This window comes from Anopheles maculipalpis, chromosome 2RL (genome assembly GCF_943734695.1).
Source record: "Anopheles maculipalpis chromosome 2RL, idAnoMacuDA_375_x, whole genome shotgun sequence".
In the NCBI taxonomy this organism is placed as follows: domain Eukaryota; kingdom Metazoa; phylum Arthropoda; class Insecta; order Diptera; family Culicidae; genus Anopheles; species Anopheles maculipalpis.
Window position 1 is genome coordinate 50,451,410 of NC_064871.1, and position 25,624 is coordinate 50,477,033.

At 43.6% G+C, this 25,624-nt stretch overlaps 2 protein-coding genes across 3 annotated transcripts in view; both read right to left on the minus strand.

Moving 5' to 3' along the window:
* LOC126556596 (afadin) overlaps positions 1 to 25,624 on the minus strand; it is a 172,462-nt gene that overhangs the window by 37,466 nt on the left and 109,372 nt on the right. The window lies entirely within an intron of this gene.
* On the minus strand, positions 22,757 to 25,307 carry LOC126557179 (chorion peroxidase-like). Its single transcript, XM_050212862.1, has 3 exons — positions 24,360 to 25,307; positions 23,558 to 24,284; positions 22,757 to 23,487 (listed from the first exon to the last, which is right to left on the minus strand). Exons 1-3 carry the CDS (start codon positions 25,243 to 25,245, stop codon positions 22,794 to 22,796), a joined length of 2,307 nt encoding a protein of 768 aa, XP_050068819.1. The 5' UTR covers positions 25,246 to 25,307; the 3' UTR covers positions 22,757 to 22,793.

Sequence of the window (25,624 nt, forward strand, 5' to 3'; positions counted from 1 at the left end):
AACTCTTACCTCACTGGTTGGGGCTCTAACTCTGGAGAAATGTTTCGGAGGATCGTTAATTCCCATTTGCCACACAGTGTGCAGTGCGCTACCTACCCAACCAGTACTGCGGCCGAAAAGACAATAGTGTTGTTATTCGCTGTCACAGAATGCTTAATGATTCTAAGCATAGTTTATGCTTGCAACAATGACAATCTTCAGACGTACATCACCACTTGGGGGGCACAGCTGCGTGCGTGCACCAAAGGTGGGTCGTCTTTTGCCGTGCCCTGGACTTGACAACAATTGACGAGCATAAGTAGAAATGGAGGACACACAGAGACAAACAGCGCGTGGCTTAACGTGAAAAAATGCCCGACATAGCTGCCGGGCGATGCGACTTTTGCTAATGGGCATACTGCTTGGGGGCTCCACATAACCACCATTCCGCTCCCTACCTAATCATCTCCACCAATGTATAAAAAGATAGGCCTGCGCGTTCGCTGAATTTAAATGATTCATAGTGGAATGTAGAATCCAATTATCGTGATCTTCCTTTTCTTCGACGACGCGTGTTCTTCGATCAAAATGTTCCACAGAAAAACGCTTGTTCGAGATTAACGCCCATATGCAGGAATATCCAGCAGTTTGGATACGCCAATAAGCCAAATAACATGACGCTAGAGGGACTGGGGGAAGTATGGCACGGAGCGAATAGGCATGTGGATGAACAGAAACGGGAGGCCAGGTTACTTAGTGAGTAAAAAAAAAAAATTTGATCGAATTCCATTACCTAATTAATCCAATTAACGACGTACATCGTAAACAACTTCGCTTACGACACTTAGGCACAATGCCGTTGACATTAGCAACCATGAAGAATTCGTGAATAAAATTTCAACTGTTACATGTATTTTTTATTGCCTTATTGGAAAATAAAAAGAATAGACTACATTTTTTTAAACATTCTTCTACTATTTTGACGTCTTATAATATATTTCATTGCATAAATGGGCACATCGAATTATCATGATATCATTCATGCATGTGGCTTTGTCTATCGTCACTGTATAATCGCTGTAAACGTAGTGATTTGGTTTATTAAATCGATATTCATTCTACAACATGCTTCTAGCGTCGTTTGTTTGTTTCCTTGGTTGGTCCAAAATAAACATGTACCGTCGATAATTTATTATCTATTCTCCAGCAAAATAGCTGACAACTACCGCTCGCTACCCTAAGCCAGGGAGAAAGCTGCGTATAAACACCATTGTGTGTAGTATAACATAACCACAAAATTCCAACCATTCTGGAGAAGGGCGTGCTGACAGGCGTGTAACAGATGACACCGACGGAACAAAGAATTTGATCGATAACGGCTAGTACAGAGCCGCCGCCCAACGTCACATAGTTGCACGTACTCTCGGGAAGGAATTTCGGCCAGTGAAGAGACAAAATATCAAAGGTTGGAACAGTTGTACCGAGCAATGTGTTTTCATTTACAGGGTTTCTGAGTAGCACAAGTGCGAGGCATTTCTAGACAACGCTCAAGATGAACTGGACAACGGGTAGGTTGAATTGGACAACCGTCGACAGTTGAAGTGGACGGTGGGCAAGTAGAACTGGACAATCATATTTGAAATATTTCGGGCGTAACGCTTGGCAAATATCTGCAAAGTAACCGATGAAATACACATTTTTTGTAATTAACATGCTAAACAAGCATTCAATAATAACATTAATATAGTTTGTACTTTGAACATGTTTGAAAGCGGAAAAACAAATGTATATGGATTTTTGTACGTCTGATTTTATATTTTTGATTCTGTAAAATATCCATGACAACAGCTACAATAAGTCAATTCAGTGATAATAAACAGAAACGTCTTCTGTCCTCTTCTGTCAAAAGATAAAATTTTGAATATTATTTAGGTATTGCAAATATTTTATTTCTATCTCACATTTTTAAAGAAAACCATGCATTCTGATCGTAATTATATTCGGTGTGAAAGTATACGTACGTTTGGGATTTTTTTTAGAATTGCATATTTGATAAAATGTGTATTTCAGCAGTTATTTTTTTAATTTTAAAATTTTCGAAGCGTTGCCGCAAAGCTTCACACCGTTTCACCAACCGTTTCAAATATGGCTGTCCAGTTCTACTTGATGATTGTCCACTTCAACCTAGCGTTTGTCCAGTTCAACTTGACCACTGTCAAGGAACGGCGACGGTTGTCCAATTAAAACTACCCGCTGTCCAGTTCATCTTGAGCGTTGTCTAGAAATGCCTCGCACTTGTCTGGAACTAGACTCAGAAACCCTGTATCCGGTTATCTGCAAAACATACGAGAAGCTGGACAGACAAACGATAAGCGAAAGCAAAATTCTAGTTCCTCATACATTTTGGGACCGTTTTGTGATTTATTTTAAATTGCAAACATACATCGAACCTCAAAAGTTTCGCTCTTTTTAATCGCAAAACAACCATATCAAAAAAAAAAAACATTAACATCATATCTTGACACAGCAGCAGAAAAAGGCAACAGCCGCTTATCCTGCGATTCGAGTGCATACGCTTATACTTACGAGAGGGAGAAAAAAAAAAGGCTCGCAGCAAACCAGAATGAGGCGGACCTGTAAGTGTGGGAACTTTAAGCTTCGCTGCACCCGGAACAAAAACACCTTTGAGTGCTTGAAGAGCCGGCTGAAGACGGTGGTAAAGGAAGGGTGGTCCCAAAAATGGTCCCACTTCCGACATCTATTGCCGTGGCACTCTGTTATCCACCCCGCATTTCCGCTAACGCAGACCCCGTATTTAATGATACTGCGACGCCGGTGAACGAGGGTGCCAATGGTTGAGGCTCGCAAACATTTGAAGAACCCTTCGGAAAGGCGTGCATGGCCCAGGCAACCGCTAGCGCATACTCGTGGTCATTCAGCCGTGCGATTTCCCAGAGCTGTTTATAGACGGCATTTTCCACCAGCTCTCGATAGCATGCTCACCATTGGAGGCTTTTTTTATTGTAAACACTGTAGTATGATTGCCTTTTTTTCGGGTCGTGGTTTCACTATGCATTGGAAAAGAGGATAGTTTACGCAAAAAAAAGCCATCATTGTATCATCTCTACAACTGTTTAAGCTGCTAAAGCTATAGCTTTAAATAGCTTTGAATTTATTTGATGAGCGAAATGAAACGAAACTTCCCACTGCATATTGCAGCGCATTCTGAAACATTCTGTGCTCTTTTGATGCCCACACACAAATAGACGGATGGACTGGAACTAACACTTTGACATTCAACAGTCAATTTCTGTGCATTATTCCGGAATCTGATATTCATCAACTTCGGTAAAATAGCAGTAGGATCAGCACAACCAAGGGCATCTGATGATGAAGTTCATTCATGTACACTGATAGTAAGTACACCAACTAGTGTAGGTGGCCAATAGGAAGTATAGCATAATGTTATCGTGAAATGGCAGCTGAATCTGTTGGAAAAGCAACAAATAATTAGACGTTATATCGAGTTGTTTTACATACTTCTACATTTGTTCACTTTTTTTTCTATGAATACAACTAACTGATTTGTAGTGTATCTCTCTCTCTCTATCTATCTCTCTCCTTGTCCCGATAAGGTTCATCATCGTTTCGTTCTGTTGAAAGTAAATCTAGACATAACCCTCAGGATACATAATAGAGCAGACTACCATCTTTGCTCAAGGAGATTGACTCCTTCCGCCTGGTTGTGTCCACTCAAATGCAATCATTGCAATCAGGGCTTAGTTGAGTGAAGAATTTAATTGACCTCGACTACTGACTACTGTGTGTTCGAGACAGGCGCTGCCAGGAACACTTAATCCATTCTCTACAATGGTACGGGGCAGGTTGTCGGTCAGGTCAGGCCCATCATTGCCATAGCCAGCAGCAGCAGATTGATAGCAAAATTTATTATACCAAATGATTCATTCGTTGCGTTGCGGTGCTGCGGTGCTATCGAATGATTTGTCAAGGCGAAAGATCAAATTGATGATTGCAATTCACATTCACAGGCCCTTGTGGTGTATGTGTTTCCCACCAGTGAGGGAAGTTCTATGCTAATTAGCTTGATGTATCACACTGCAAATAGCGTTGCTTTCAAATCCATACCATGAACACATCGAGAACTGCGATGAGCACTCACAGAATGCATCAGTTGAACCTGTGTCAGAAAATTGACAAAAAATCACGATTCTAGCTTCAACTGTCAGTAAAGATGCTACAGTTGAACGGAAATGTGTAAGAAAAGCAACCAATCAAGCCCTACATAAGGAGGGTTTATTAAAGAGGATACATTGCAAGACGAAGCTTTGTTGATGATACACTTGTTTGTGATACAATAGAACTGCTGGCAGTTACTTCCCCAATGCTCTCTGCATGTTCGTTTCTGTATGAGAAATTCTCTATTTCCACCTACAACACCTACGCTTCGGGAGGGATGTGATATTGAAATCTGAGCGTAATTAGCCCCTTATCCAGTGTCGCCGAATGAACGAATCGAATGGCACACTACCTTTTTTTGGCCTACATGTTTGCATGGGCAGTAATATTCCTTTTTGTTCCGTCTCGAACACGTCTCCCGTCTGACGGATTCGGTCACTGATGATGAGACATCTCATTAGATGTGCCACCTAGTTATTTGAGTCGTTGCCAAAGCTACCCTTTCAGACCGAACATTGGTCTGTGCCGGTGCCAATTTAAGTTTTGCCTGTCTTTACAGGTACACCACACGCGTAACACAACCCACGCGCCGTAACGTCGTCGTCTTCGAAACTGTCTAGACCACCCTTAGGACTGCAGCGTATCACGTAAGCCTATGCGAAACTACGGTACAGAATAAACCCCTAACGTTGCACGGTGAGACATTAATATTTCCTGCCAAATGAAACGCAAGATATCGTGCCGCAAGCTGTCAATTTAACACAACATTTATTAACCTAACATTAGAGATCTTTGATCGCGTAAAAGCTATTCCATCTTCTGTTCTTTTTTCCCGTACTCCCGATGTCTTGTTTTATAACAACGGGTCATTTCCTGCTTATCGGTTCACTGAGTACAGCGGACGATGGTCCATGAACCGTGACCAAGAAGGCGAAGTTTTCTTTTTGATCATAGAAGATGCGAAATAAAAAAAAAAACGATTCAATTTTAAAAGCTTATTTCGTCTGGAATAGCGAAGCTGAGGAACGAGAGAATAAATATTTTCGAAAAAGTCTCTATTTCATTACCATTATCAAATACATTCGTGACGTGAATACGATGATGGATTCCATCCACAATTTCAAATCCAAAAAGCATTACAACTATCAAGAGCGTGCACAACAACGTCACTATGCATAGTCCATCGCTCAACTTGTAATAAATTAAATCGAAACCGACGCGCCATCGACAAGCTCACTGCTTTCTGGTAATTCAAATAACCTTTAAGAACGATAATTAAACAGAGATCACAGCATCAAGGTACGCTTGGATGCACTTTGTGCATGAATATACAAATGGGCAGCAATATTGCTCAATGAGCAGCTAAAACAAAAACGACCAGTGGCAAGTCAGACGCAAAAGCTTACCTATCTGAAGAATTGTCTTCTGTGAATAAGGAAACCCATCATGCATTCGCAAAACCATTTGTCCGATTGCCATACCTTTTTGACCCAAACTACACCCGATAGGGGGCCATTTGCTGCACCCGCCTCTGCCATGCTACGATGCCATACAGTGAATCGCTCTATTTCCTTTCGATTCTTCGCGATTACATCCACCAACAGTCTGGGCGCGACTTGGACGAGATGGCAAGGGGAGTGTATTACAGTGGAGTTGGGCAAACTACTCAGCAACAGGCTCGTAGAAACGCAAGTAAAAAAAGGAGAGAAACATAGAAACAGTATAGCGCATAAATCACGCAACCATTACAGTACGCATTCGAGCGCGCGCTCACACATTCACAGTGTCCGAATGCATTTTTGGGAATGCGCCTGTTGAGACGTACCTCCACGATTCAACTCCCAGAGACGCGTCGACGAGTAGCAGTGTCAGTTCAGTCGGAAAAAAGCCGACCGTTTAAGAAATGTTTTGTAAACTTCACCAGCACACACTTCCCACCAAACCCTACGAACGATATTGCACACCCCTTTCTGCCTTATTTAGTGCCCCCGGTTTAAATGCTGGGCTTGGCCCTCGTATTTCCGTCACTAGTTTCTTTACGGATCTCTCGGACCAGAGATCACTGGCATTTGCCTGTGTTTACTGGGCTGGGTTTTCTTCTTCTAAGTCAACTATTTACCGGCTCTTCCCAGACTCGCATCTGTGAACGCGGCGCTCGGCGGGGAAACGTGAGAAATTTGGACGCCGGACCTGAGGTAAACAAAGGCAGGGTGTGATGGACCGTCGTCCAACTAGGTGCGGAAGATGCTAAAGAACCGAAAGAAAACAGGCGCATCACTTCCGCACCAACAACACGCGGTAAATCCGTTTGACAGCATGCACGACATGAATAAGCCACCATTTGCCCGAGAAAGGGGGTCATTTGATGATCCCGGTTTTTCGCTGAGGGGTTGGTTTTATCAACATTCAAAGCATCAGTGCAAACGTTCGGTTCGATGTTTCGGTGCTTGAAAAACTCTCCAAAATCATGTCAGGCCCGTCATTCGCTACAACAATTACCACCGGACGAACTTGAACCACACGAAGTGACGAACATGGCATTTGCATGTGCATTCCCTCGTCGCTTTTTTCCATTCAATGTCATGCGACTGCATAGCGAATATGCAAAATTACGCTTGGGGTACTGACATCACGCAGATTGTGGGCAAAAAAAATGGGAAACGCGGATGGAAAAGAAGCAAATGCTACAGCGGCTGAAAGTGAGAAATAAAATAACCGGATTCATTCTCAACAGCTTCATGCTTGGTTGAAACATTCCACAATCATGTAAAGCCGTTCTGAATATTGATGAGTGTGCGAGTGTTAGCTGTGGTTATTTGTGAGAAATCAATTTCCATACATCATTTGCCATAACGCAACAGCTAGAAGAAGGCAAACGTAGTTTAAGAAGCTCAAATTCTCTTAAAAATAAATGAAAAAATAGCATGAGAACTCTAGATATATTGATGTCTGAAGCACAAGCATACAGATTTCAAACCGGTTTTATGTGCACGTCAACATAAAACCTCTTCAAATATACTCTTATCAATGATTTTAAACCATGCTTTTAATGACAATCGTGTACGAAGAATTCATTGTCACATCCAACAACTCTCGACTAGCTTTATGAAATTAGGCACTGTAACATTAACTGAGAATTATGTCTTACATGTGATATCAGGGGATCCAAGATCCAAGAAGGTAAGGGTGTCCTATAGGGTATAAGGGGTTGGGGGAATTAGGTATGAGGAATGAGAAATACAGATATTCTTTAATTTTTCATTCGACGTCTCTGTGTCCTAGTGTACCAATCCAACAATATCGTTTTTTGTGTAACGTATTCTAGTCCACCATCCACGGCTGCATCCGATCTCCGACAGGTTAGAATTCACTTGATTCAGCCAACGAGCTCTCTGTACTCCTCTACGCCTCGTGCCGAACGGGTTGCTGACGATCACTTTCTTGGTGGGGCATGAGTCCTGCATCCTCATCACGTGCCCCAGCCATCGTATTCTTCCGGGATATCAGCACCGCCTAACAGCTCAATTAGCACGTGGTTCATTATCCTTCGCCACACGCCCTGCTCGAACACACCTCCATAGATAGTCCTTAACAGCCGCCGTTCGAAAATGGCGAGTGCATTGGCGTCCTCCGTAGGCATAGTTTAAGACTCGTACACTTAGAGGACTACCGGACGTATCAAGGTGCGGTAAATCGTGCATTTCGTGTGTTGTCGGAGTCTTCTGGATCGCAGGAGTATGTGGAGTCCACGATTCCGATAGAGTAGGCACGATTCCCCTGAACAATGCTCCATCGGATTTTGCTGCTTACGTTGTTGTACCAAGTTACGATCGTACCAAGGTAGCAGAACTCCTCTACCACCACGAGATCGTCCACACCAACTGATACTCTGCCCTGGATATCGAAGCCCGCACTTCGCATGACACCCTTCAGAGCGATGTTGAACAACAAACAGGAGAGTTGACTTTACAAAGTGATAATGAGACGCTAGCGATGTTTATGAAATCTTTGCCTATGAGAGGATTATATTTTGAAAGACCTACAACTGATTTGAGCAGAAACCAAAATCGAGTTTTGGACAAAAATATCGACGGACTTTTTCCAATTCATTCTGTAATCTAATGGGGTTAACATCTCCCTCAATAAATCTCAGAAAGCTTAAGAAACCAAGCAACAATTAATATTTAATATTAAATTTTTTCATATGTTAAAAACATGAACAAAAAATGCCTTCGAAAGAACGACCACTACAGAACGGACCACTTGATGGAAACGAAACAAAAAGCTTTCATAATTTACTCGTGACATGAATAATAACGACTTTGCCATGCTCACACAGTCAGGGAAACAAGTGTTGAGGAATACAAAAACAAAGAACACAATTTGAAAACCTATTTGCGATAGGAGGAAACGAAAGATAGTAAAAACAATATACAACAAACGTTGTGCGTTTTACTGACAAGTGAAATACTGCGTTAATGGAAGCTTTTGCACATCAGGCAAAAAGTTTAGCATTTTAGATAGGAAAACCTACGTAGAGTCACAACACCACGTCGTCACATGATGCACCACAATCAAGCGTATGGATGGTGTTGGTGCACTCGTATTCCGTGCATGGCATTGTTTATTTGCTGACGAATCCCGATACACTCCAGGCCTGATTGTTTGTAAATATCAGTGCACTTTTTTAATGTGTAACGGATATCACTTGCATTCTTTCTTTTTTTTTTTTTTAAAGGATTCTGGAATTTTATCATAACAAATGTTTGCTCTGCTGGACGATGTTATAGTGGGTAGGTGATTGAATAAAACAGTTTGAGAGCAGAACATTTTCACCAAGGCTGGAGAACATGTCTGAACAGCAGTTGAACACGTACTATCTCTTCAAATATTTCAAGGCCGCATATGATAGCTGGTTAAACTTTAAGAGGCCATGAGCTCTTTTGGAATCCCGGCCAAACTGATCAGGCTTGTTAGAATGACTCTCAGGGTCCTTTGCTACCACCAAAGGCCTGCGTCAGGGAGATGGGCTCGCCTGTCTCCTATTCAACTTGGCGCTAGAGAGGGCCATCCGTGACTCGGAGGTAGAGACTTCGGGACCCATCTTCTATAAGTCAACCCAGATCCTGGCATACGCAGATGATGTAGACATCATTGGTCTGCGGCTCTCCCAGGTAGCAGAGGCCTACCAAAGGTTCGAGCTGGCGGCAGAAATCTCGGGTTGCAAATCAACGAGGATCTAGGATGCTGTCGGCCAGTCGGTCATTGTACACCCAGAGGAAACATCTCACCTCGAAAAAGCCTGTCGCGACCCTCGAAGCTGGGACAGTATCGTACCTTTATAGTCCAAGTACTCACATCCGCCTCTGAGACATGGACCTTGTCCAAAACAGACGAAAACTCGAACGCGCCCTCATAACCGCGTTCGAGAGGAAGCTGCTCAGAAGGATCGTTGGCCCCATATGTGTGGAAGGACAATGGAGGAGCCGCTATAACGACGAGCTGTACGAACTGTATGACGACCTCACTGTCGTGCAGCGAATTAGGCTCGCCAGGCTCCGAAGGGCTGGCCATGTTATACGCATGGCACCGGACGACCCAGTCAAAAAGTCCTTATAGGCCGTCCACACGGATAGAGGAGGTGTGGTAGGCCCAGATTGAGGTGGAAGAATGGCGTGCAATCATCCGCCATCAAGGCCGGAATAACGGATTGGAGCACGACAGCGCGGGACCGTGAGCGGTTCCGGACTATTTTGCTGCAGGCCAAGACCGCAAAGCGGTTGTAGCGCCTGATAAGTAAGTAACTAAGAGAGCAGAACCACCTTACGCGACAAAAATAACGCCAACCAGGTATGTGATTCACGCAGCGCACAGGGAATGCTCAGATTCTCAAAAGTAAAGAAAATGTTCGATACGCTTTTGCTTCACTACATACGTATCGTATACAGTAGATTGCTTTAGGAATATAACAGCAGAATTAGTAGCATCCATTAAAATCATATGAATAAATAAATTGTGTGAACTTGGTTCTTCGTGACAAAAATCGATTTTTTGTGCTTGTTGCTTGGACGGAACCGTAAACCGTAAAATCATCGAGAGAGTGTTTTCTTCGATTACTACCGCTATCTTCCCTAATCCCACTAGGCAAAATTCGATACCGTGCTTTTTATGGTCATGTTTTTAACGACAGTGACATCCTTCTTTTTCTAAAGCAACAAATATCATTCAAAAGACACACACACTTCTCTAGTAGCAAACACTTGTAAAGGTAAAAAGAAACATAAAAAAGCTTAGATCAACAGACGGTTTAGCAATGGACTGCAATGGAAAGTATTCCTCTTTTCAGTTTCCGTTTTTAAAGCTTCTTGCCTGGCCCCGTGGGGACCGTGCGGAGCACATGTTGGGAAAAAGGGAAAGTAAACCCAAAAGGTGAATATTACGACACCCGAATCCGAGAGTTCGCTTTCTTCGCTTTCGAATGACCACACCAAACCCCGCCAGCATCACCCTCAGCGGTGGGGTAACGGAAGCCAGCCAAAGCGGAATATGATGCGACAAAATGTCGTTGGACACGAATACTCTGTACCCAATGTAGCTGACATGAAAATCAATCGTTTTGATTTTGAGATTTGACCTTTTTTTTTTTGTGCGCGAAAAAAAGGAAATCAATTTCATTGCAAACAAATTGAATCTAGCCGTTTCATCGTATTTGGTTGTTCTGAATCCTTAAATAATATCAATAATCCCCGGGCGACACACCTCGTGTCTTGGGCATGACTCGTGCGAACGCTACATCAATATCGAATGACAATAATATCGCTCTTTTTGTTGTCTCATCTTATCTGACCCCGAGGCACCGCTTATCCGATTCTGAGGAACAGGTTAATTTATTTTCCAAAATTTCATATGCGTTACGCTATACAGCACATAGATAGGCCCAAAGTATTCAGTGTTTTCCATTTGAGCTTTTGTTTAAATATCGAAATTTTAAATTACTTCAGGGGACAGGTAAAATAACATGTTAAAATGATTGATCCAAAAGATAAAAGGATTTTCTTGCAACTTAAGTTAGCAAAAAAGTTAAGTGGGTGTATCGTGTTTGTACATGGAAAGACCCAGTGGCTTAATGCCGGTACTGGTCTAGCACACAGATTCTCCAAAAATCTGTACTAACTAGGAAGTCTGAGTCAGGAGCGGCCTGGTGGTGTAGGGGACATTGACGCCCGTCTTCAAATGACAGGACCGGAGTTCAAATCCCATCAGGACCGTCCCCCCGTAGTGAGGACTGACTATCCAACTACGTGGTATCGGCAAATGTAATACACGTTTGATGGCCTTGGAAGGTCGTTACGCCAAGAAGAAGGAAGTCTGAATCAGTAGAAAAAAAGTCTTCTTCATCTTGGCCTGCAAAGCTGTGTGCACGTCTATGACAATCCTTCTCCAATTCCAGCGCTGCATTGCTCCAATCACGACAGCATCCGATCTCTTACAGGCTTTACCTGGCCAATTCGATATCGTTGAACTATTATTGGGCAACGTAAATGCTTATTCTGGCGTCGTAAACTCTCAACTGGGCATCGTCCATTCTATTCGGGCGTCGTCAAGATAAATAAGATTGAATTGGGCTCGCCTCTGGATTGTTTTGATTTTCAAGCTGTCAAATCGGTGGCTGCGTTGTGTTTGATCCATGAAGCTCTATAAAAATGCGTTGGTTTAAGACGCCACAATAAGCATTTACTTTGCCCGATAATAGTTTCACGATGCCGAATTGGCCAGGTAAACCCTGTATCCCATTTTCCAGTCATACTGCGCACGCATGTGTGTAAATATTTTTATTTATTCATAACTAACGTTCATAACTATTTCTGGCCTGGGCCACAAGAAGTGTTGGCAGATGCAATCTGATATTTTTATTCGAAAGTTTGACATTTTGGAGCATAATCACACTCACAACGTTTTGACGTACAAATTGAACAAATCAGTTTTGCCAAAAAAAGGAATTGACCCGTGGACATTTTCATGCGATCATTTTTAAAGAACTCTAATCTTCGTATGGAGCATCATCCTATAGCACTGTGAAAAACTGGTATAATGAATTTAATCGTGGCCGACGCTCGTTTAGTGACGGATTTCGAGAAAGTCGTCCAAAAACAGCTTCTGTGCCTGAGAACATTGATGCCGTTCGAGATCTAATTGTACAAGATCGTCATCTGAAGTACCGTGAGATAGAGTCATCTTTGGGTATTTCTTCCACCAGCATAAACATTATTTTGCGCAAACACCTGACCATAAAAAAAGTTCGTTATCGTTGGATCGCGCACATGTTGACAATCGCTCCAAAAAAAGGCTCGTGTCGATTAGTGCAAGGAAATGTTGTAAAATTACGATCATGGTGCTACAAAAGATGTTTCTAAGATCGTCACAGGTGACGAATCATGGATCTATGCGTATGAGCCCGAAACAAAACAACAATCGACCGTGTGGATCTTCAACCTCGAGCCAAATCCAACGAAAGTTATCCGTGGAAGAAGCACTTCGAAGCAAATGGTCGCATGTTTCTTCGGCAAAACTTGTCATGTAGCGAATGGCCCGCTTGAAAAACGTAGGACGATCAATTCTGAATGGTACACCACAATTTAATTGCCAGAAATCTTCGGAGAAACTCCAAAAATGAACAACAGAAAACTGATCGGCTCAAACCATCGCTCATTTCACCGGTCAAAACGTCGTATTGTAGGGTCATCCGCCCTTTAATCCTGACTTGGCACCCGATGACTTCTTTTCATTAGCGAACACATCAAGAAAAAAGTGCGTGGTCAACGATTTTTGTCCTCCGGAAGATGCTGTTGAAGCGTTCAAAAACCACGTTTTGAAGGTATCTCAATGAGAGTAGAAAAAGTGCTTCGACAATTGGTTTGAGCGTATGTAAAGTGAATCATGCTGGAGAATACTTGGAAAAAGAGTAAAACACTTTTTGATGATAAATATTTGCATTTTCATTATTAGGCTACCAATATTAGGCCAGACCCCCCTTCGTATAATTTTCCTGCAATTGCTTGACACCTCAAACATAGAATTAAGGTGATGTTAATGTTTAGATGTGATTACAATAAGAGGTGAGCATGAGTTTATCATTCAAACATGCATAATATCATCGCTAGAAGATCGAACAAACAATTCAAACGATTGAAATAAAAAGCATTTAAAAGCCTTGCGTCAAACTATTTTGGCATTGCAGCCCCCTGAAGTCCGCCCCGAAGAAAACTTTCACTTCCGTCACTGTTACATTCATTTCCACTGTTCGGAATAGACACCGCGAAGCGTCCCAGGCACACCACCTGACCTTGCCATGAGCAGAGCAGTGTAACATGATCGACAGCTGCTGTACAAATTCCGCCAGTTTTACCGCCACTGTGTACAAACGTCTTGTAACTGAACTTTTCCCTCTCGTCACTACACGCGGCATGGCCGCTCATTACCGTCAATGACGCAGTATCGTTCCGCGATCGGCAATATTATAATTACCTCATCAAATTAATGGCTCGTTTATCATCCACCGAATATTGGTTCGTATGCAACCGTCGTTAACGCTCGGTGCCTAACTTATGCTTGGGATCACACGTCAAGTGTAATGTACGCATGTGGGCCCTACTCTTTCTCTCTCTCCCTCTCTTATTGCACTCTACCACACATCAACCGGTGATGTGTTTCTTCATCGTTTTTCTCACGCGATCATCTTTCACCAGCGATTGGGAGGGGATCATGTGTTGTGTGTACATAAAATGAAAGCGATCGCTATTCGTCCGTTGCATAATTTCTTGGCTCCAAGTCGAGCATCGGGTCGCGTCTGAGGTCAGTAGATTCACACACAAACACATGCACATATCTGTTATGATAATTTGATGCCACACCATGCGAAGGTTGCCAAATACAGTGTGATGTTCATCATTTTGCAAGACACTCGGTGATGTCCCACTATTTTGCTTAAGGTTACAAAGCTCTACAACCGTTTGTTTTTAACTCTAAAATGTTAAAAACATTGTCAAGTTATTTTCCATTCCAAATATCATCCATCATTCGAGAGGTGACAATACGGCGCCATAACTCAAATATAAAATAAATTGAGTGAGGTGTCGAAGCGCACCAAGCTGCCGCCCCGTTTTTCTGTTTGATATTTTACATTTAATCATGTTTGACGCTGCATTTTTCAGTCACGCACCGGTACACTTTAAAAAAGGGAATGCATTTTTAAGCGATAGCGACATCTCATGCTTGTATGTGTGAGTGTTTTTTTTTTACACATTTTCTTTGCAGGGCCAACCAGTTCACGCATTATCGCATGACATTGCACATCCACGTGCGCATCGATCCATGCTTCGGAGCAGCGAAAGGTGCTTAGCTTAGCAAGAAACGCACCGGAAACTGTAGCAACAACGGTATCTGGGGTTGCAATAGTCGACTTTTTTTTTGCCTTCACGTACCGTCGACGCTTGCACCTCACTGGGACCAGACTCGTAATGGATCGGAACATGGGCTGTTTGCTTCCCTCTGTTGGTAACGGAAGACTCAATTGCCTTCCAAACAGCACAACCCTCCCCAACCGAACGGATATCCTTTGCCGTATCTTTTTCATCAGCACACAAACACACAGTGTTGTGCGAACTTTCCATCATCATCATCATCAGGTGCAAATGCGTATCTTGTTTCCAGCTTCTCGACTCCAGTTGCCTCTCACTGTCTGAACTGTCCCGTCGCCGGTGCAAACAGTAACGGAACGAACGAGACTTCCGGTGTGCGACATTCCAGCTGAAGATATGGACATACCAAATAGGTCTAACCAATTGCAAGAATGCTTTCTGTAGAGTATTATCTTACTTTTTATCTATCTGGAACAATGGTGGAGTGGACTCTATCTTGTTTGCTTTCCAACAGACCCCGTTACAAGGTAAACTATTTGCTTTGTTGGTTCGAAGCAGAGACACTCAGACAAACCTCTCTGTTACTTATGTTTTGTGGATTAAAAAAAAAACGTTGATGTGGATAACTATGGGTAATATCAAATCAAGGAGCCAGGTATGATAGGTAAGACCCCTCGAAGTTGTTCAAGCAAAAGAAGATCAACTATGACTCAAAGTCATCGACAAGATTTGGATCATAAACGCTGAATCGAGATCAACAGTTTCTCTACGATCAAGGTAGGTTATGAAGGATATTCAACTTATTTTATTGGCTTAACGACCTCTAATGTCATGCCAACCATCGAATGGATCACTAGACTTCCCGATAACACGTAGTTGGATAGTCAGTCCTCACCATGGGAGTCCTCACTATGAAGGATGTTGTTCATAAATTACAGAGGGTATTATATCTTCAATCCAGATGGACCCACAGTGACACACGCGTACTTCAATAATGATTTATTTTAGTGCACAACTAATTTCTTTTACTAATAAGTACTACTTAAGAATATTTTAATTGCTTTACTACAACACATAAAATGCAAAATAAAATTTTGATTACGGTTGCAGCACGTCCCGAACACTTCAGAAGATCTCCAAGCACGTAAGATGTCTTCTCGCATTTTCAAAAGTGTTGAAAACCAGAAATAAAAGACTTACTCGCACATTCTACATTGCGAGAACGAACTGAAACTCAGAACGCTCTCTAATGATAGACCCGTCGTCTTTCGTTCAACAACTTTTCCACATTGACAATTAATTGTCTCTAATAGCTGCAAATAGCTCCTAATGTTAAACTTGTTAAACCAGTTAAACTTGAGAATCAGGATCATATGATTTCCTAGTGTAGCGCTTCTAACTTGAAGCTTAAATCATGTTGTTATAACGAGGTAGAGCGCGATGTCACATGACTAATTGGAGGTGGAGGCTCAAGGGAAACATGAAATTGTGGTCCTTTAGCTGTCGAAAAATATTCAATTTTGAGCTCGAGGTTGCAAATGATTCTACACCGGAGTGACAACACAGAAGTCCACTTGTTTGCGCCTAAATGGATGCATTCGTGTAAGAGACAACTTTGTAATACAGAAACCAACTAGAAACCAACTTCAAGCACTTCAGCCTCCAGTAATAGATCTATCGATCCAGGCTGATAGAAAGTAGGGTCAGCTAGATAAAATCCCGAGGTGAGCACTAGAAACCAAGCTGTCTGGATGTACCCTTGATCAACCACCTAAGCCATCCGAACATTTGGTCCTTCGACCCGAATATTGTTGGTTCCCGTGGATTTCTTTGAGCGCTGAATACGAACGAATTGTGGTGCGCCTTAGGAGAAGCTTCTTGTGCCCATTGCAACCAGCGTTAGCGTGTGTCTTAAAGGACGGAGAACTGTACCGGTGTGTGTGGGCAGGGGAATTACGTTATTTGGTGAGATATTTACGTTCAGTTGAGGGGCGGCTTAGTCGAACGGAGATAACAGGCCTGATTAACACATACAGATTGTCAAGACAAGTTGTCAAAAAAGGAAGATTCGAATTATGAAAGCCGTTTGTGTTGTCTGCTGGAAAAAAAAAATATCGAAAGCGGAAAATTCGGAAACATAAAGAGTAATTGAATTCAATGAATTCAAAAAAGAAATATCAAATGAAATTGCTTTTAAAAAATATTTCAGTATTTCTGCATGCTTTATAGAATGGATTAATACTTTGCGCTTGTTTTCAGTCAGTAGAAATCAACTAGATTTAAAATAAAGAAAATAGTCTTGAATTTGACATCAAAGCACAACTGCTTTTTCCTTTAAAAAAACACATTTTCTAACTGTTATAGATTACGTCTTGCAATATAAAGTATCGGAAAATGTAATTAAAATAAATAATTTAAACCCCATTCCGATTGATATGTTGTGTCCACGATGTAGCACAATGTGACATTTTCGTGCAACAAAAACTCAGTTTTCAGAAGTCCCCCCCCCCCCCCCCTGCATCGATAATATGTAAAATACCACGGGCTTTTTAGTGCTGCTAAAGAATAAACAACGGCAAACAAAAACACGACCAACGTACGGCGTTGGACGTCTGCCCCTTAATCCAATTAATAGCTCAACACATGCGCGCGGACGCGTTTGTACAAAAACACGCTGATGCTAACGTGTGAGAATGAAGAAAGTCACATTCGTTGCCGCAGCTCGCCACGAGTTTTGAAGGTTCTTCGATTTAAACACTGCTGGCTCCTCCTCACTGACCATCTGTTTCTTTGCAGTAAAGCAAACGAAGCACAGCTGAAAACGCCTATATTCAAGGGGAATGCTTGGTGAGGCAAACTGCACTCCTCCACACAGCCGGCGGGAGCCTACAACTACGTGACTCATGTGCTACGATTGCCATTTTCTTCCGCGTATTTTTTTTTTTTATGCTGCCGTCGTGTGTTTCTTCAACGGCTAAACTATCCCCGACCGTTGTTGACCATCGACCGTTGCCGTAGTGTATGGTCAATTCGCACACTCGTGTCTGTGTAGTGGTGTGTAGAGATCCCCCAAAACAGTCGACTGAACTCACCCTACGATCCACAAATGATGCTAACGACGATGATGATGATGCGAACGATGACGTACTCGCCTGCCTGAGAGATCGCCACACGATCAGACGCACTTTTTTGCTCGCCCCGTTTTATCTCGCTGGAATGCAGAGGAGAGTGGCCGTGTTGGGGAGGATCGGCAATCGGGGGAGCTTGAGAGTTGTAACTTGTTTTTCTTTTCTTTTTGCTGGCAGATTTCTGCTTCTTCGTTTTGTTCGCCTTTTCTGTATGGTTGCACGATTCACACACTGCACACAGCTACGTCACAGCATGCGATGACCGAGACGATGGCCATTGCGCACCTTGAGACGAGGTTTCTCACTCTGCTTCTCGCTGGAGTGTTTGACTTACTTTTTTTATTATTGTTATTTTCGCAACGATTTTCCTTTCCCTCCCTGTCGCTGGTTGCACTCTTCTCGCACTTTATAGCGGTCTTTCAGCGGCCACTTTTCCTCGCACCGGGGTTTTGGGCTTTCTGCACACACACACACACTCACACTGCACAAGACTGATTCGCGAAAAAAGCCTATTACCACCACCTTTGTGCGTCGAGAGGCTTAAGTTTTGCCTAATCTTTTATTGCCTGAAAAAGGATACCCCTGGGCACTACCAACAAAGAGCGAAAATGCACACGCACAAGTGAAAGAAAAAGAAAAATAGAAAGAGAGGGGGAGAGGTTCGTCAGCAAGCGGAATCACACGCTATATGGACGACACACACGTACATACACGGTCGAATGAACTGGGCACGGCCACTTTTTTACCAGGCGAACCACCTTTTTGCTTTACTGCGTTCGCGAATACATACAAAGGGAACCGTTTTTTAAAGAAAAGATCTATTACATGCAGCATCTTCTTCTCGCATTGCATACATCGATCGTAGTACGCACTACACAATCGAGTCACCACTGGCACCGGTGGAGGTATGATGAACTGCGAAGGGTACGCATCTTGTCTGGAGGACACGACACACACTGCACAACCTTCCAAAATATTTCTCTACCTTTTTTTTTATTGCTCCATTCCAAGAACCCTCTTTTTACAAAGCAAACATATTATTGCACACACCACACACGTACACACGCACGCATAAGGAACACTTCGCACACTGGCAGGGGGTACAATTCTACCCTTAAAAAACGGCAATACGCGAACAGCACACACAGGTACAATGCACAGGAGACACAGAAGAGATCACGCGAATCAAATGCACGTAGCCATTTTACGATCCCGATCCCGGGTATCTGCGACGATGACGACCCCGACGACTGCTGTCTGGTCCGATGGTGGATATGTGTGTTTGGCTCTTTGTTTCCCTAATTTTTTGCAAACTTCATCTAACAAGAGACGGAGAAGACAGTACGCACTCCATCGCACTTACACGCACGATCGAAAGATCGGATCAGAGAAACACACCGCGCGATACAACCGGACACGGCACAACACCAACCGTACGCTTTACGGCATGCCTTACCTTACGCCGATGGTCGCTGATGTTAAACTGAAAGACAGACACACTCGCACCGTCTTCCAGAGCCTGCTGCTATGTGCGTGTACACCGCGCTCGTCGTTTGGGTTCTCAAACAACGCTACGTTGACGACCGTCGCAGCCATCGTCGCACGCATACCTGCGCACACCTCAGTCAGAGCGCACGTACACGAGCAAGTGTGCGTGTGGCGCGCGCCTTCCATAGCAACCAAACAAGTGGCACAACAGCAGTGTGCAATCGTGGGTTACTCACGATGACGGTTGATGATGATCGCGTCATTTGAGTGCACAACCACATTCCTACCAACGGACACACCGACCCACACACACACACGCAGCACCATAATGTCAACCACAGAGAAACGGGCCGTTATGTTTCCATCCCATTCGCACACACGCTCTCGCTTTGCACGTTTTGCTTTGAATGCGTTTTTAAAAAGCCTGACCAGCAAACGTACCTCACCTTCCCTTCGCAACCGTACCGCTTCCACCTCTTTCGCGACCAATCAATTGCGCAGCGGTATTTTCTTTCTCTTCCTTTTATTCCACTTTCGACTGATCTCGCGCGACTCCGATGATCGCGCGGGCCGCTTTTTCGAGCGCTCGGTCTCGTCTCGTCTCAACGAACGAAACGTGCTTTTTCTCTTTATCCACACCCAGCCAGAACGTGACGCTGGAGGGGAAGAGGCAAGAGCAAGGTAAGCAGTAGTAAGTTGCCACAAAACCGCAACATTATCCACAGTTTTCTTTCCCCCCTCAGTTTGGTGGTTATGTTGCCTGGCTCGGTTCCGGTCCACTGCTGCAAGTGGGCGATGCCATTCCGGCCACACGTCAGACAGTCAGTCAGTCAGTCAGTTAGCGAGCGAATGCGAACAAGAAAAGCCAAAAGGTTGTTGTACTCGATTTTGCCAACATTCTTCCGACTACCTTTTATTCTTGCCGTTCTCCCTCGCGGGAAAACTTCGCAGATTGTTGCTGCCAATTCTTTACAAAGGGAGAAAATGGGCGTTGGATGTTGTTTACCTCTCGACCTCTTCTGGGGCGGGTGCTAATCAGACAGCTAACAAGTTTAATGCTCAAACATTAGATGCGGGTGTTACTATTATAACCAATTAAAGCACAAGGCTGCACCTTATGCACTAGTCCGTCAAATACTTCCTGCATCTGTGGCAAGTGTGTTACCGACATGTGAGTGTACAGTTGATCAGAGTCGTCTATATTCAAGCAAAATTGATAAATAAGGAAATTGCATTATTACCGTATGAAACAGGTTAAAGAAGTCGACAATAACAGACCAAGGCCTTACGAGACTAAAGTATTAATTTCTATCCATTTCAAGTCTACCTAAAGCACTACCCATCACGTGACTTTCCTAACGAACTGGTCCAAAAACCAATCTGGTACAAAGATTTAAATGTAAAACAAAAGTTGCCCTTGAAACTGATGCCAAAAAGCCACACACATTAAAACGTAAATCGGTGACCTAAAACTCCAACTCCGCATCACAACAAACCTCTTCCCTTTGAAGCTATAGCAGGTGCCTCGGCCGGAGTTCCAACATGTATGAGCGAGATTGAACCTCTGTCCGAAACAAAACATAAAACCTGTTTGCAACGTGTTTTGTTTTTCTTTTTCTTCCTATCTCATCACATTCATAATACATATCGTTGTTGGGAAATAGAACTGAGATTCCACGAGCAAGGTCAACTCGTGAGCGAATCGTGAAGCGATAGTGCTAAAAAATGCATTAACATACAAAACGATAGCTCGCGAGTAAGTCCTCGGCGATATTTTACGGTGCATTCTACGATCACGGTGAATTGATATTTCTATTTAAACCGCTCGATCTATGGCAAATACTTCATTTCATTACCTGTTGTAGACGATTCTTTACAGCGAAGATGACATTGACGGCAGGAATGCGTGTTGGAATGTAAATTAACTGCTTCTCAGGAATCTCGAACAACTGTGTGGCAACAAACAGTACCACCAATACACCAACAATGATCGTCACACCGCACTGTGAGATAATGATTGATCACACTTTGCTCTAGGACTACCACCACTCCAATCTCCATAAGCCCTGTTGAGCTGTTGTTGTGGTTCACCTTCGGGCCAAAGAGAGCCCAAGTAGCGAAATTTCCTTCGATATTAGGCTGATTTGTTTCACTTGCGATGCTGTTACACTAGCAACACTTGATTTTCATGCACAAAAAAAAATACACACACACACACACACACACACACACAAACACTCATAATATGCTGCTGCAGGTCGTAGAAAATGCACCATTCCTAAATTCTTCTTTTCCTTACTCACGATCGCGACAACAAAACAAATTGCCTGAACTCGGTTGATCGTTTTCTTTTTTTTCACAAACACACACACGCACAAGAAGCAGGCACATTAATGCACTTTTCGGCACATTTCCTGGAATCAGAAGCACGTCATCGATCTCCTCGCTATAAACAAACGGCGCCTTTCGTCGTGGCACACCTTGCTGTACTGCAGCTATGTTGAAACAAAAATACGGGAATGTAAACGGAATCCGTCGACCATCGCTACCATACCAACCAACCACACAACCACTATCACCACTACTGCTGCACTTCGATGTACAGACAATACGCGCGCGCTTGGGGTTCCTTCACGGAAGGATGAGATTCCACGCACACACTTGCAGCACCATCGTCACTTACACTGAAGCTATGCCAATCGCAGCAGTTGCCACGGGCGACATCGATTTCGCGAAAGCTAGTTTCACTGAATTCCTGACTACAACCTCATCCGGAATCCTTTTTTCACTTTCAAAATAAAACACAACCCAACGCACCTTTATTGCACTTCACATTGATAGCATTTTCGAGTGAGTACGCTGGACGGTATTAGCCGTGGGAATGAAATTCTTCCACAACTCCAGTAGAAGTACCCTCCCGAGTTCAGTGCAGAATTCTGAAAACACACGGAAAAATCGTTCCGAGAATATATAAATTTATGTGCTTGCACTTTGCACCACTTAATAAATACTATCGGCTTTTGTTTACATGCTAACCTTTACGAATTATTCAAAGGATAAACGTTATTTTTGAGTTTAACAACCACAAACTCCTTCTGCGCTTCAATCTGCTCGCGAAGTTAAGCGGTCAGCGCAGTTTGCGACGTTTCACCACACACAAGTATTGGAGACGGGCTAGCATAAACGCAGCGGAATCGTCCGGCCGTTTACAACGTACGGTGTAATTCTCGTCATTTCAAAATGTTATTCTTTCAAAATAACCGTCACATATTCGGAGCATTTCTTGCTTGGTGGAAAAAACATCGAAAAATAGTTTCAGCTCTAGTAAGATGCATTTTTAATTTTATTTTCCATTGATTTTTATGTTTTGAAGAGAAACCAATTTGTAAAATTATTTTCTCTTCGATAAAAGAACATCTCGGCGCAACATAGGCTTTTCGAAAACTTCGTGTGCGTTTTTGGCACATTTTTATTTAAACAAACACGACAAATTACAACAGTGTTAACAAAACACATTTTTAAAACACGAAACAACAAAAACTACACCGCTCATACTGCAAAAGAGTACGTAAAACATCAACATCTAGTGACTGCTCCAGGCAGTTAAATCCATCGATGCCATCGCATGACACGGCACGGGCGGGTTATGTTCGCTCGGCTGTTGGAAAGCATCCGCTGGTACCAAAAACCCTTCTGGATGATCGATGTTAGAGCAAATGACTGTTGCGAGCGACACTTTGCTCAGCTCGTTCAACTGCTCAACGGTAAAATAGCCAGGATTGTGACGTGGCCCATTGGTGTAGTAGTAACGATCGCCAAACTTTAGCCGAGCGAACTGTTCACTGATGATGGTTGCAAATGTTTCGCCAAATAGTGCGCCATCCTGTGCCGGAGGCTCGAGTAATCCACCTACCCAAAGATCCACATCATCTGGAGAGTCGTACACGCTTGCCAACCGTGCACCAACCGGACCAAACTGTTCGAAACTTGTGATACGTCGCAGTCCGGCCCATTTACGATAGTCGTTATATGGACGTAGGGCATGGTCCCGGCCACGCTGAATATTAAGGGAGGCCAAATCCGAACCGAACGGGTTACGGCCCGCGAACAGCAATCTCGTTAGTCCAAAGGTGATGGAATCGTCGAGCTGTTGTTGCGGTTGATCCATAAGCGAAAAGAGGAAATCATCGAAAAATGAGCGCTCCAACAGACGGGATGGGTTGAGAAAAACTTCTTGAATCGGTACCAGTTCCGAACGGCGATGACGATGTTGGATTCTGTTAGAAATCAATCAAACTTCTGTCAATCAGGCACAAGTTTAGTGAAATGGTACAAAAGCACACTTACAAAAAGGCTCCATCGACGGTAGAATGTCCGAACCGGAAGGCTGCTCCTGATACTTCATTGAAAATGGCCGGTTTAACGTCAGGGCTGTAGAAATCCGTATGCCCATTGTGACCGTCAAGTAGCCCATACTGACGCACCTTGTTATGGCCGACGATAGCAGGCAAATATTCGTTGAAAAAAATCTTCTGCAGCTCTGCTCCAACGATTCGGCGAGCTTCTTGGTACAGTTTTTCATCGTCCCAGTTACGATTGAGGGCGGCAAGCCTTGTTGCCACCCGATTGTGCTCCCGCAGAAATAGAGTATGCATTTCCGTCAGCGAAATAATCTGATTTGATCGATCATCCCCAGCACGGAAGCATGCTTCAGCCCATGGTTCACAGGCGGCACGATTTCTGGCAAATGGAAGAAGCTCTTCACCTGACGGGAAGCTACTCAACAATCGTCCTCCCTCGAACGTACGCAAGGAAGCGGCCATGGCATCATTCGAGCCATATACAGCTGATCCGTCGATGAAGTGAGTGACTCTGTTAAGCTGCTTGCCATAACCAAGCTTACATTTACCATTCCGGGCGAGTGAAAGACGTACAAAGTTTAGGCATCGGATGCCGAAACGTGAGTAGAATGGATCGGACGGACTGACGGCGATAGGCATGCAGGCGAAGTGAGACTGATCACCACGCAAAGGCCCGGAGTGATCTTCGGTACAGCATTGAACTTCTTCCTGCCCTACAAATGGAAAGATTATAGGAAGATAGCATTAGAGTTCTAACTGAACTGCATAGAAGAGGCAAAATTACTTACTCAATCTAACGCTGGCACTACGCGTAAAATCGTGTGACATAAACTGACCGAACTGCATCAGCAATAGATTGTACCTGTGATCGCGACGATCGTTATCCGGGAAAACTGCTACCGAAATATCACGCGCACTGGCCAGTGGTCGTCCGGAAACGGCCGAATGCAATCTTGGGGCCCATACACCGTCTTCATACGCCGGAGGCAATAATCGCTCGAATGGATAGCCAGCTGCACCCCAGCTAGAGCGCGACGGAACAGGATTGTTACACGATCCATCGAACGATCGATATCTTGCGTGTGGATCACATGGTCTTGGAGGAAGGCATCGCTTACGTCGTTGCGTCCGCTCCAGTCTTACTCCATCTAGATCGAGTCGTTCGTCGACGGTTAGATTGAGCGCATCGGCAAAGGATCGAGCTACGAATACGTCTTCGTATGCCGCCTGATCTTCCACGCTTAGTTCTCCTGTGAAGGGAGTGGCATGGAATTGCCGTGCAAGCGAATCCACCGAGGCACTCGTCATAACCTCTTGGTAACGGTCGATGTTTGCCAGCTTGCGAGTATACACACGATGTCCATCTCCAACGGCATTATTAAACAGTTCCTCGGTGAGTTCATAGGGCAGCGATCGTTTCCTACGCCTGGCGGAATCGCTTTGGAAGTTGCAGCACAGTCCCTCTAAACCATCAGCCGTAAGGCATGATACAAATTGGTCGCGGACACGTGGTTCGACGTTACACATTACGCGTAACATGCATTGTTCGGTCGAAGAAGTGCATTGACTGGTGAACCCCGATGAAGATCGTTCTACAACGTCGATGGTTTGCACTGTTACAAATATATGTATTAAAATAATCGCTAAAAACGAAAGCACACTTTTGGTAAGCATCGTAACGATGAGTTTCGGTAACGATGCGTTCCTGGCTAGAGCGGTCGATGCACTGGTTTCAACTGACAACAGGAAGGACACCGATCCTTGATTTAGTCCTACCGGAAACGTCTAAACGCATCGATTCAATGTCATCGAACGTAAGATTAATTTTTGAACATAGTGTAATATATTATTTCTTCTATGAATTTATGTAAGGATCGCGAGGAAACAAGATCAACAATGCGCAGTAAAGTTTTTAACCTTCCATAAAAGACAATAAGAAAATTAGTTGCGTGATAGAAACTCGTTTGACTTTTATTTTACTTTTTCGATGTTTTTCAACCATCCGATAGTGGAATTGTCCTGCCAGTGGATGGAAAAAGTAAGCCGTCCTCTA